Raw genomic sequence first — 11184 nt, forward strand, 5'->3', positions numbered from 1 at the left:
TACGCGTAGTGGCAGTGCATATTTGCGCCACATATATTAACGCCACACAACTGTCAGAGTGACTACTGCTACATCCGCTCCACCAACTTTTTTTTTTACTTCTCAAACCAACCAAATTTTTGAAATTCTTATATTGGTACTGATTTTTGTTGCACTGCTTATCTTTCATCAGGCTTTTTTATATTTTTGTTCTGTAAGTTTTCTTCAGCATGTCTTAATACAATTCATTGCGTGCTCTACAAAATGATGATCATGGTCCTGTTGGACCAAGAGTTACTTAAACCCAGCTCTTCGAGGTCTTTACCAATGAGACAACACTATTATCTGATCTTTTGCGCACGCCAATGAGATTTATATTAAATTTATCGCTCTAAAAGAGTATTGCTAACTAGCATCAACGCGTTAGGTTAATGTCAGCATCTACAAAGCTGTTGCTAGAGAATTTTTGAGCCTGATAGTTTGACATATAGCATGCTAGTATTTACTAAGTTTACTTTCATTTTATACACACTACACAACTGAACTCGCTGCAATTTAGCTTCATAATGTTATTGTAGTTTATGCAGTAAATTTCATGCATAAGAGTAAAATTTTACCACGACAATTTGAACAAAGCATTTACATGAAAGGTAACACTGAACAAGTCACTAATTTGCTTAGTTCTTTCCAGCACCAGCCTAAAAATTTCGATCAATGTTAGCATATGAGATTCTGAATATCCAATAACACCAAAAGAATAACGCACTCTGAAATAAATAATGTCACCGTCCTCAACAGCGTAATCCTTGCCCTTTTGCAAAAGTTTACCCTTTGCTTTCACAGCAGTTTCATCGCCCAATTCCTTCAAGTCCTCGAATTTAGTAACTTGAGCTAGAATGAAAGTGTTCATAAGATCTAGAATAGTAGAGTTTAGTTATGAGCTACAAAAAAGAATTAAAGTTAATATTTCACACCTGTATGAATGACGCCAGCAGCTTGCGGTGCTTTGGTGCCTTTTCTGATCGTCCACTCGCGCACCTCATCGGGGCCGCTCGTGAAGAACGAAATAAGGTTCAATGCACTACGCATGGTGGTGATGATTTTTGGCAAGATGCTGACAGCTCCGACCTTCTTGCATTCCTCATCAATCTCTCCCTGTGTTTCGAAGCCAGTCAGGCGCTCCTCAAACGAAACACTGAGAGGTATAATGACATCACCGGGCGAATTTTCATCGATCCATTCCTTGATGGCAAGTAAATTCTTGTTCTTTTTCCGGATATAATCACGCTCTGACAGGTTGACGAGGTAAATGCAAGGTTTAGCGGTAAGCAAGAACATCTGATTGATGACTTCGACTTCCTTGGTTCCCCAGTTACCCTTGGCAACACGCTTGCCATCTTCTAACCAAGCAATGATCTTCTGGACAATAGCAACTTCCTCCTTGGCGGCCTTCACCTCAAGCGATTGTCCACCACGCTTAGCAAGCTTCTCGACACCTTCAAGGAACTTAGTTGCAAATTCAATATCCTTAAGTCGTAGCTCGTCGAGGATAATCTGCAGATCACGAACAGGATTGACATCGCCCTCAACGTGAATAATTTCAGCATCATCAAAGCAGCGGACAACCTGGTAAATAGCATCTACTGCACGAATGTGCGACAAGAAAGAGTTACCAAGACCTTCACCGGTAGAAGCACCTTTCGTCAACCCGGCAATATCAAAAACGGTGATATTTGCGGGAACCTTCGACGCGGGCTTGTACTGTTCGCAGAGCCATTCAAATCGGGGCGACGGAACAATGACGCGAGCTTCTTCAGGCTCAATGGTTGCATAAGGGTAGTTGGCAGGCTGTATTAACGGCAAGAATTAGTATCCAGCGAATCATACGATATAGAAAAAATATTTTGGTAATACTAACATTTCCAAGCTGAGACTTGGTGAGCGCCTGGAAGAAGGTAGATTTTCCGACCTACATATCAATATTAGCATCTCTTTCAATTACTTCAGTAGCTGAAACACAAAAAAATTGCGGCATACATTAGCCAGACCAACAATACCACTCTGTAGTCGTTCAGTTAGTGAACAAATTCCAAATTGCAGGTAAAAAATTCCAAAGCAAACCTGAGTTCAACACACCTTCAAATTATTTCCCGGACGACCAAGAAGGATTTTTTCTTCCTTAACAGCTTTTTTAGGAGGCATTTTTGTTTTGTTTTTTTTAGCGGCGTAGAATCTGCAGAACTGAAGCGAAGGATAGGCAAGACGTTGCAAACTAGAAGTTTGGAAACTTGTACGCGCAAATAATAGACTAGATGGCGTTGATCGGAGTATATCAAAAGAAAAGCGAATGATGGCTGATTTTAGAGATGCAAATGACAACAAATTAGCTGTCTCTTTGGATCCTTTTTCTCACCTTTTCTCAAAGTGGTTTCAACAAATAGTAAAAATTTGTGATGATACGAAGCTAACTAAAATGGGGGGTTTGTACTAGATGACTGGTTAAGGTTTAGAGATGGATGATTCTCCGCTCTAGTTCTTTACAATCTTCTGGTTTATCGTCAATTCGCTGTCAATCGCATCAGCAATTACACCGATTGCTGCTTTGAAGATCAAATGAGGGCAGTTGCATTAGTTCAAAAAATTGCGTCGGGCACTATTCGTGCGTTTAGCACAACTCGCCCGATTTTTTCTCAACCTTCTCTAAAAATTGGCTATGTGCCTGAGCATTTCTCCACACCAATGTTCTTCGCAAAGCAAAATGGGTATTACGATGAAGCTGGAGTAGCTCCTGAGTTTTTTCCTTATATCTCTGGTACAGGCCATATGATTGAGGCACTTAAGAATCGTGATATCGGTGAGTAATGATTATAACTTCGAGCTTCTTCACAACCTCGGCTTAATTAGTAAATACTCAAATTAGATGTTGCCGTTGGATTGACTGAAGGATTTGTGGCAGGGCTTGGAAAAGGCCAAGACTGGTTTAAAATTGTGGGAAATTACGTTAAATCTCCGCTGTGTGAGTTACAATGTACATCATGGTCAACAATCTGAGGACTAATAGGAATGTAGGCTGGGCGATTAGTAGTGGCATCAACAGAGATGATATCAGCTCTATCTCTGATCTGCGTGGTGGAAAAATTGGAATTAGCCGTCTTGGAAGGTAAGGCTTATTCGAAGGCCTATTAGTACTTTGAAAAATGTAACTTGGACTGACATGGCTACAGTGGATCGTACGTGATGCCTTTTGTTCTTGCCAAGCAAGAAGGATGGAGTGAGCCTTTTGAGTTTAAAATTCTTACGAATTTCAAAAATCTGCGAGATGGCGTTAATGATAAGACTGCGGACGCCTTTATGTGGGAGCTGTTTACTTCCAAGCGCTACTATGATATCAAGGAAATTAAATATGTCGACCGTATCTATACTCCGTGAGTTTTCTTTGTCTTAATGTTTTATGAATCGTTGTAGAATTAGGGGATTATTCCATAGCTGTACTGACCAAGACGATATATAGCTGGCCCTCGTGGACTGTGACTGCGCACAGCGAAATCATTGCCGCTGAGCCCAAGACCGAGGCTGTTGCTCGATTTTTTTCCGCTGTAAACAAAGGGATTTCTTATTTCCGTGAAAATCCCGGCGAAGCTGTTACATATATTGCTAGTAACTTGGATTATACGGCCGAAGATGCAAAAGAGTGGATGAAGACGGTTGAATTTGTAGATGATGTCGCGAAAGTGGATCAGATCACGATTGTGGAGAATACGGTCGTTATTTTGAAGAGCGCTGGAGTTATTGAAGATGAGAAAATCACTGGGAAGGATTTTGTGTATGGTATCAGAAGCCTATGAGGAGAGAAGAATAGTCGAAGGTAGGCATCTGAATTGCCCGGCATGAAAAGGCGCTGGTTTTTACCAGAATGCGGGTTTACAGCTCCAAAAAAAGGTTACATCATATGAGAGGGATATTATTGCGTTAAGATATCTAGTAGAGTTAAACCTTTCCCTAGGAATTGAAAGCTAGTTGATGGTGTAGTAGCTGTTACGTCCAGAAATCGGCCAATATTAAACCCGCCACAAGTGAATGTTCTTAAACTTGTAAAAGTAAAACAGCAAGGGGTCTGACTTGATAAACTGACTAATGAAGAGTGCAGCAGCGGTTGTCTACAGGAAGCTGATATAAGACTCTGAAATACCAAAGTTGGCAATCGAAATAGAATGAGTTACAGTTTGTTGAGCCCTAACCTGCAGACTTTGAATCAGGTGTATAAGCGACACCAGAGCGATGACGTACGAGTGCCGGTTACTATTGAACTAATCAATCTTGCAGAAAGAGGAATTAACAGACATTAAATTGTTTTACAGTAAAAAGTAGCATAAGTATATAAAATATTGCAATAAAAATAAAAGTTTATTTGACAAGCCTCCGGAACGCTCCGTTTTCTTTACTCGCTCTATCTCATAGCTAAGGTTTTGACCAATACTAAGGCTCTACGCTTATTGTTTGCGAAATTATCTAGCAAAACGGGTAGAGTATTGTCGAGAGTTAATCTATATTCAGCGATGCGAAGCTGATAATCATAGTCACGACCATTTCGCTATATTATTCCTCATTCGCCAGTTGCGGCCACTCAGCTTCCGCTCTAATGGACTTTGTATAATCCAACATAGCATTCTAAAATCTACCAATTTAGCTAATTTGAATAGTTTTCCATTCCTGCAAACCCCTTGTCTGACCGGAGCAGGCCCGGCCCAGGCCATGAGGCCAAAGGCAGGCCCGAATCAAAGGCGGGCTCGAGCTAAGAAAGAGCTAGCAAAAAGCAATCGCCGCAGACTATGCGGCTCCGTTCTGAGCGCCGAGAACGCCACACAAATGGTGCGAGGTTACGCATCTATGGCTTATAGACAATAATAGCAAGTGCACCAGTTGCACAAGCGTCGAAAATGCTAGTGCATCGGCGAAGATTCGGAGCTGGCGGCTTCGTCTTGCTTAGGCTGCTGCAAGCCCATCCCGAGTGACAAATAGCCCAGTGCTGCTCGCTGCTTGAATAGACTACTAAATGCTCTTTCTGCTTGCTGGTTGTAGTGGCTCATTGTGGTTATGTAATTGTTTTGCTCTGCGCGGCCTGCGAGTGTTGCATGAATAATTACGTCATATGGAACAATGGTCGTTGATTTTCTCAAAATGTCAGCTAGCGGACCTAGGCGCGATGAGGTAGATAAACCTTATTTAGCCTCGTCGCATACGGCGCGCCGCCGCTCTCACCTCATCTAGTCTTGATCTGGCCGCTCGCAATCCCGAACTCAAATATATCTATATAAGTGCGCCGTTACCTCTTGTGTCATCTTCTTTTCTCACTTCCCTTAGGTTATACAGCTTACGCTGCAGTTCCAATTCATTTACATTACTTCATCACATCAATCAATCATCGATCATGGCTGATTTTGACGAGCATTCGTCTGGATCATCCACCTTCGCGGACAACAACAACAATGCTGGCGCTACCGAAGCGAGAGACAAAGTACAGGACGATTATCCTATTATCTCTAAGGACTTTGAACCTGCTTCCCCTGTCTCCGGCGGCCAGCCAGACTCCACCTTTCCCTTCGACACCGTTAATATCGAGCGCGCAGAGTTCCCAGCCGAATACGAGACAGAAACAGCAACCGGTCTTGTGCCAATTTCCTCCCTAAGCGAGGAAGTTGTCCAAAATAGCACAAGCAACCGCATCTACCGCACGGAAACCGCGCAGTCACTAGCCAGTGCTCTTTCTCGTACTGCCACCACCGACTTCAACTTTCCTTTCGCCACAGAGCGTGCTGATCACGCTGAATTTCCTGACGAGTATACCTCTGAGACTTTCACTGGTTTAGTTCCTCAATCCACTATTCGTTCATATCGCGGCAATGCCGGGCCTTTTGAGCAGATTTCCGAAGAAAACGAAAAAGGCGAAAACGAAGTCGAATACGTTACTTTCTTGATTGGAGATAAAGAGAATCCTATGGTATGTGCATCTGTCAACGGTCTATATACTTAATCTATAATGTTAACTTTATATTAGAATTGGAATACGAAGTTCAAATGGTCCGTCACCTTAATGGTGTCCTTGCTTGTTATTGCCGTCGCCTTTGGCTCTTCCTGCGTAACAGGTGGTCTTGGCCTCGTTGAAGAGAAGTACAACGTTTCTCAAGAAGTTGCAATCTTGACTTGTTCCATCATGGTCATTGGTTTCGCTGTTGGTCCTCTGATATGGTCTCCTCTATCTGAGCAGATTGGCCGACGACCAGTTTATATAATCTCTTTGACTCTTTACACAATCTTCAATATTCCTTGCGCATTGTCTCCAAATATTGGCGGTCTGCTAGTTTCACGATTTCTTTGCGGTGTATTTTCTAGCTCTGGACTCGTGCTTGCTGGTGGCACTATTGCTGATATCTGGCCTATGGAGCATCGTGGTAACGCAATCGCTTACTTTGCTGCTGCTCCTTATTGTGGGCCAGTCTTTGGACCTTTGGTCTGTGGTTGGATTAACATAGGTTCCGGCAGACTTGATCTGATCTTTTGGGTCAATATGGCGTTTGCTGGAGTTGTTAGTATCATTGTCTGTCTAATTCCCGAGACATACGCTCCTGTTATCTTGAAAGCCCGTGCGAAGAGATTGAGGAAAGAAACAGGCAATTACAATATCATGACAGAACAGGAGCGATTAAAGGCTCCAATGTCTGAAGTTATTCGGACCGTCTTGATCAAGCCCATAAATCTCATTGTTACCGAACCGGTTCTTGATCTGATGAATCTTTATATTGTTTTGATCTACTCGCTTCTTTACGCTTTCTTCTTTGCCTACCCTGTCATATTCTCTGAGCTCCATGGTTACAACGATGGCATAATTGGTTTGATGTTTATCCCAATCTTGATCGGGGCATTGTTTGCTCTGGTTACCACTCCTATGCTGGAGAAGCTCTACACAAAGACAATCTCAAGACGTCGCGCCACTCCTGAAGATCGTCTCGTTGGTTCTATGATTGGTGCTCCCTTCGTTCCAATCGCACTATTTATCCTAGGTGCTACTTCTTACAAGCACATCATTTGGGTCGGACCTGCCTCTTCCGGACTTGCTTTCGGATATGGTATGGTTTTGATCTACTTCTCTGTCAACAACTACATCATTGACTCGTACGAGTCTTGCGCGGCTTCAGCTCTTGCGGCAAAGGTCTTTACGCGTTCCGCGGGCGGTGCCGCGTTTCCTTTGTTTACTACCCAAATGTACCATAGATTAGGTCTACAGTGGGCTAGCTGGTTGCTCGCATTCATCAGCCTTGCTATGGTTGCGATTCCCTTTGGCTTCTACAAGTACGGAGCTAATCTAAGATCTATTTGGGGAAATGGAACTTACTCTCTTGATACTAAGCATTAATTTTAATTTCTTTTTATCATCGATGACTGCACTCTTTAGAGAGTCAAAATTTTGGCATATATATTTATACTTGACAGGATTCTTAATTTCTTTACCATTGGTTTTTAATTTTAATATTGCTGTATGATACAGGGGTTCCGGTTTTGTTTCTAAATAAAATAGAATCATTTTATGAATCAAGATAATCACTAAATTCATCGTGATATACTGAGATGTGTGAACGCACTTTAGGCATTCCTATATTCTGCAAGTCGTCCCTTCAGTTCAAACCGATAGTGCTCACCGACGGCGTTCCCAAATCTAGACAGTCACCCATATCAGTACACATACAGAGTTGTATATTACTTCAAAGAAACTCACTTGAATATAACTCTCGTTCAAAAAGAGAATTTCTCGTCGAATGCTTTCGACATAAAGATCTTGGATTTTGAGCCATTCGTCGCGACTCTTGTCTTTGACTTGTACACTGTAAACGTGCTTATCTTCCACAGACTCGTGGGTGACGTTTGCGACTAAATCATATAATACTGGCTCACTTGCTCCTTCGATATCTAGAGTTTGATTTTCCCTGTTAGCAGACATTGCCATTGAAAAAAAAGTGAAGATCACGTACAAGGTGCCATGTTGAGTGCAAGCGAGTTGAAAGTCACAACAGTGTGGTTGACTTCTTCAATTAAATTATTCTTTATAATGCGTTTAATATGAAACGCCATAAACGGAGGTGCTTCGGTAATTTTGTATCTTTTTCGATGTCCTGCGAGTTCATGAGCTGTGATACCATCGTATCGGCTTAATATAGACTGTAATGGAATCTGCGGGATAATATTCTTGTCGATCTCATCTTGGAATAGCGGTGCAGGAGGAAGTTCGAGTGAAAGAAACATGAATGGAGTTTCTGTGATTTGAATCTGCGTGTCTGTCTCGAATCGTAATCGGTCACCGGCATCGGCATGCACTGTTATTCGCTGCGACTCAATCCGTATTTTGCCTTGAAAAATCTTCTGCACAAAACTTGATCTATACCGAGTCTTTGATCCACCAAGTGCAAGATGTAGGTTATTAAGAAACCAGCTCAGAAAATCAAACGGGTCAGCTTGTTCGGTGATTTTGAAGCGTTTCTTAGAAATAGCACTCACATGCTGCAAAAGCTCATGAGGCGAAACGTGGCCTCGGAATGCGTGTGGGTTCCATAGCTTGCGAATTAATATACTGACTCTTTGTAGTAATTCTGATTTCCCTTCAAAGTTTTCTAGCATGAAGAAATTTCGAAACGGACTAACGTGAGCTAGGCTCTGAATAATCACATTCAGATAATCATTCTGTTTGATGTTATTCATTCCCACAAATCCCGGTCGATACGGTTTATAATTCAGATCCAGAGCTTCGATAGGAACTTTGTCAATCTTTGCAACGTCAGACTTTGTGAATGTTGGATTAACCACGAATTTTATGTCGTCAAGAGTCGCTGATTTAGATTCGTAGGACTCGGGAAGGACGTACACTTTGAGCGTTTGCAGATTGATAAATACGTGGTGGTTTTCGTCTACGCTGTGGAAATATGCGTATGATGATTTCCCTCGACCTGAAGAATTCCATTAGCTGTTTTGCGTGAGTGAATGACGTATCTCAACAAGTACCTTGAAAGTATTTTCCGCAGATTAGACATGCGTAGACATTGACGTTTGACAGAGAGACCGAGCACAGTTTCTCAAAATCAAAATCAAGTCGTTTCCGATCAATCTATGCAACGATCCTTATCAGTTTCTATTCATATGATCACATCACGCAAACAAAAAAACTCACAGTCTCTAAATATAAATCACCAGCTGTCTCCGCGTTGACTTTATCAGGCTCAGCAACCTCCACCGACTCGTCCGCCTCTTCATCGTCACTTTCAATCTTTTGGATTTTAGAGTTCCCGTTCTCATGTTCTGTTATATCATTACTGAATTGAACGCGCTTCGCTGCCGGCTCTTTGATTATTCCTTCCTGATCTGGCTCGGGAGACGACGAGGCTGCGCGCTTCGCCATTATTTTGACAGACTCAAACTAATCAAATGCGTATTGTTCAGAGTAATTTTTCTGGCCACAACGATAAATATTGCTAATGCCTCCTTTCTATTATCCTGCTCGTCAGACAAACAAACAAGAATTGTTATTGACGTGAACTTCGAAAAGTATCTTACATTTCAATTACATAATGCAAGTTGTATAAGGGTTATTTGCGCGTTTTCGTGCAATCGCAAATTTTGGAGCAGTTGCTTCGCAGAAGACAAACTCGATAATCGAAATTACCGGTCTTTCATTTGACTTGATCTACTGAAAGTATTACTGATTAAAGTGTGTTATTCAGAGAATATTGCCAAGATGAAGCTACCAGGGATGAGCCCAAATGCGCAAGCGGTTTTCAAGAGTCTTCCCGACAAGCTATCAAAGTTCTTTTTACGCTATCCACCTCGACAAATACAAGAATATGCGCAAAAGCCAGTTTCAATCTCTGATCCTACGCGGAATCCTTTTTTAGCAACGTTTAACGAGATCACGCAAAAGTACCGGAGTCCGGCTTACTCGTTGCGGGAGCAAAGTGACTTGTTTAAACTTGCAGAGCAGTATGGAATTGAGAAGCTGCTACCTTCTATGAATAAAAAATTTGGAATTCAAAAGAAATCGGAGAAGAGGACTATGTCTGGTGTTCGTCGGCCTAAAGGATCTAAATATGATAATAACAGACCTGAACGGTATGTGTGACATATTTTTAATATTTAGTGCATTCTAAAGGCTTATACGGCTGAATACTAATGAAACTTTTTACAGTATGGCTAAGCGCGAGGATGCCATTAAGAGGGCAGACGAGATTATCAAAGAAGTCAGAGGTGTAAGTATCTGAAAAGGTTTACATGTTGAAGACTTGTCTAACGAGTAATCACAGAAACGGTACGAGAAAAGAATTACAGCAAAGAACAGCGTCCCCAAGAATTTATTTTAAAATATGTTTTGAAGGAGTTGGCATGGAATTAAATTCGGAAGGCGGAGCTCTGTGTCAAAGTGTAATATAGTAAGAGGGCGGGCATGTAAATATTCTATGCAGGCATTTTAATGATATTTTTTTGATTTTTCATCAATAATTTACTTTTCAGAGCCGATGTTTTAGCGTACTGGTTTAAACCCGAGCCGTCCTGTAATCTCACATTGAGTAGACGCGACCGAATATCACTAGTTAACAGATGATGAGGGAAGAGTAGTCGATCTGCTATTAGTAGCCTCGCCAAACAGACTATTTGCTTTGTTACTGAAGTGCCATCATATGATTTTGAACTGATGTATTCCTCTGAATTTGACGCCATTGCTGTTGAATTCGGAGTCGAGAGGCATCTGTGAGAAACGTCACACGTATTGGTGTCCGTCAGCTCTTTCAGGTTCATGCAATAATTTTGAGATCCTTGTTGGTTATACAGTTGATTATTTGATTTCATGCACTTTGGATAAGGACTTCATTGTTGGAAATCCAAGGTGCCAAATTAAGGGTTTCAAATCATGTAGACGGTTTGGTGCGCCAATCGCAAGAAATCCAACGCTGCAGTGGCCATAGTGAGGATATTTTTATCATTTTCATCCTTGATTATACTCAAATGCAGACACAAGTCTCAGAGATCAAATTGCCGCAGACAACCCCTTGGACGCCTTGAACAAGGATCAGGAGGCGCACCTTCGTGGTTACATGACATGTTTTCGATATCTATGCCGAGGGCCAGCTTATTATTTCATATTCCAGCATTTTGTAATTGAAAGCAAAA

At 41.8% G+C, this 11184-nt stretch overlaps 5 protein-coding genes across 5 annotated transcripts; 3 read left to right on the plus strand and 2 right to left on the minus strand.

The window, feature by feature from the left end:
- Nucleotides 1–437: 437 nt before the first annotated feature.
- Nucleotides 438–2395, minus strand: V2V93DRAFT_365344 (P-loop containing nucleoside triphosphate hydrolase protein). Its single transcript, XM_066909056.1, has 6 exons — nt 2116–2395; nt 2017–2040; nt 1898–1948; nt 954–1827; nt 746–894; nt 438–677 (listed from the first exon to the last, which is right to left on the minus strand). Exons 1-6 carry the CDS (start codon nt 2179–2181, stop codon nt 657–659), a joined length of 1185 nt encoding a protein of 394 aa, XP_066767366.1. The 5' UTR covers nt 2182–2395; the 3' UTR covers nt 438–656.
- An 86-nt stretch (nt 2396–2481) lies between these two features.
- Nucleotides 2482–4213, plus strand: V2V93DRAFT_365348 (uncharacterized protein). Its single transcript, XM_066909057.1, has 5 exons — nt 2482–2833; nt 2900–2995; nt 3049–3139; nt 3204–3404; nt 3491–4213. Exons 1-5 carry the CDS (start codon nt 2593–2595, stop codon nt 3822–3824), a joined length of 963 nt encoding a protein of 320 aa, XP_066767367.1. The 5' UTR covers nt 2482–2592; the 3' UTR covers nt 3825–4213.
- Nucleotides 4214–5286: 1073 nt separating this feature from the next.
- Nucleotides 5287–7575, plus strand: V2V93DRAFT_403699 (major facilitator superfamily domain-containing protein). Its single transcript, XM_066912629.1, has 2 exons — nt 5287–5977; nt 6035–7575. Exons 1-2 carry the CDS (start codon nt 5408–5410, stop codon nt 7388–7390), a joined length of 1926 nt encoding a protein of 641 aa, XP_066767368.1. The 5' UTR covers nt 5287–5407; the 3' UTR covers nt 7391–7575.
- Nucleotides 7444–9537, minus strand: V2V93DRAFT_365351 (uncharacterized protein). The gene is made up of 5 exons (XM_066909058.1): nt 9194–9537; nt 9028–9130; nt 8004–8972; nt 7751–7941; nt 7444–7690 (listed from the first exon to the last, which is right to left on the minus strand). Exons 1-5 carry the CDS (start codon nt 9419–9421, stop codon nt 7670–7672), a joined length of 1512 nt encoding a protein of 503 aa, XP_066767369.1. The 5' UTR covers nt 9422–9537; the 3' UTR covers nt 7444–7669.
- Nucleotides 9538–9569: 32 nt separating this feature from the next.
- On the plus strand, nt 9570–10423 carry V2V93DRAFT_153130 (mitochondrial 54S ribosomal protein mL59). Its single transcript, XM_066906876.1, has 4 exons — nt 9570–9715; nt 9771–10128; nt 10205–10265; nt 10320–10423. The coding sequence occupies exons 2-4, from the start codon at nt 9773–9775 to the stop codon at nt 10374–10376; spliced, it is 474 nt and encodes a 157-aa protein (XP_066767370.1). The 5' UTR covers nt 9570–9715; nt 9771–9772; the 3' UTR covers nt 10377–10423.
- The last annotated feature ends 761 nt before the right edge of the window (nt 10424–11184 follow it).

Source organism: Kockiozyma suomiensis (genome assembly GCF_038497685.1).
Source record: "Kockiozyma suomiensis strain NRRL Y-17356 unplaced genomic scaffold V2V93scaffold_3, whole genome shotgun sequence".
Taxonomy (NCBI): domain Eukaryota; kingdom Fungi; phylum Ascomycota; class Lipomycetes; order Lipomycetales; family Lipomycetaceae; genus Kockiozyma; species Kockiozyma suomiensis.

Excerpts from the sequence above, each read along its gene's own strand:
- V2V93DRAFT_365348 (XM_066909057.1), top strand. The coding sequence starts at position 2,593 with ATGAGGGCAGTTGCATTAGTTCAAAAAATTGCGTCGGGCACTATTCGT. Across the intron at positions 2,996-3,048 it reads TTACGTTAAATCTCCGCTGT|GCTGGGCGATTAGTAGTGGC; the intron begins GTGAGTTACAAT and ends ATAGGAATGTAG. Across the intron at positions 3,140-3,203 it reads GGAATTAGCCGTCTTGGAAG|TGGATCGTACGTGATGCCTT; the intron begins GTAAGGCTTATT and ends ACATGGCTACAG.
- V2V93DRAFT_365344 (XM_066909056.1), bottom strand. The coding sequence starts at position 2,181 with ATGCCTCCTAAAAAAGCTGTTAAGGAAGAAAAAATCCTTCTTGGTCGT. Across the intron at positions 1,828-1,897 it reads CCAAGTCTCAGCTTGGAAAT|CCTGCCAACTACCCTTATGC; the intron begins GTTAGTATTACC and ends CCGTTAATACAG. Across the intron at positions 895-953 it reads TGCTGGCGTCATTCATACAG|ATCTTATGAACACTTTCATT; the intron begins GTGTGAAATATT and ends CTACTATTCTAG.
- V2V93DRAFT_153130 (XM_066906876.1), top strand. The coding sequence starts at position 9,773 with ATGAGCCCAAATGCGCAAGCGGTTTTCAAGAGTCTTCCCGACAAGCTA. Across the intron at positions 10,129-10,204 it reads GATAATAACAGACCTGAACG|TATGGCTAAGCGCGAGGATG; the intron begins GTATGTGTGACA and ends AACTTTTTACAG. Across the intron at positions 10,266-10,319 it reads TTATCAAAGAAGTCAGAGGT|AAACGGTACGAGAAAAGAAT; the intron begins GTAAGTATCTGA and ends GAGTAATCACAG.
- V2V93DRAFT_365351 (XM_066909058.1), bottom strand. The coding sequence starts at position 9,421 with ATGGCGAAGCGCGCAGCCTCGTCGTCTCCCGAGCCAGATCAGGAAGGA. Across the intron at positions 9,131-9,193 it reads GTGATTTATATTTAGAGACT|ATTGATCGGAAACGACTTGA; the intron begins GTGAGTTTTTTT and ends ATCGTTGCATAG. Across the intron at positions 7,942-8,003 it reads TGCACTCAACATGGCACCTT|ATATCGAAGGAGCAAGTGAG; the intron begins GTACGTGATCTT and ends ATCAAACTCTAG.
- V2V93DRAFT_403699 (XM_066912629.1), top strand. The coding sequence starts at position 5,408 with ATGGCTGATTTTGACGAGCATTCGTCTGGATCATCCACCTTCGCGGAC. Across the intron at positions 5,978-6,034 it reads GAGATAAAGAGAATCCTATG|AATTGGAATACGAAGTTCAA; the intron begins GTATGTGCATCT and ends ACTTTATATTAG.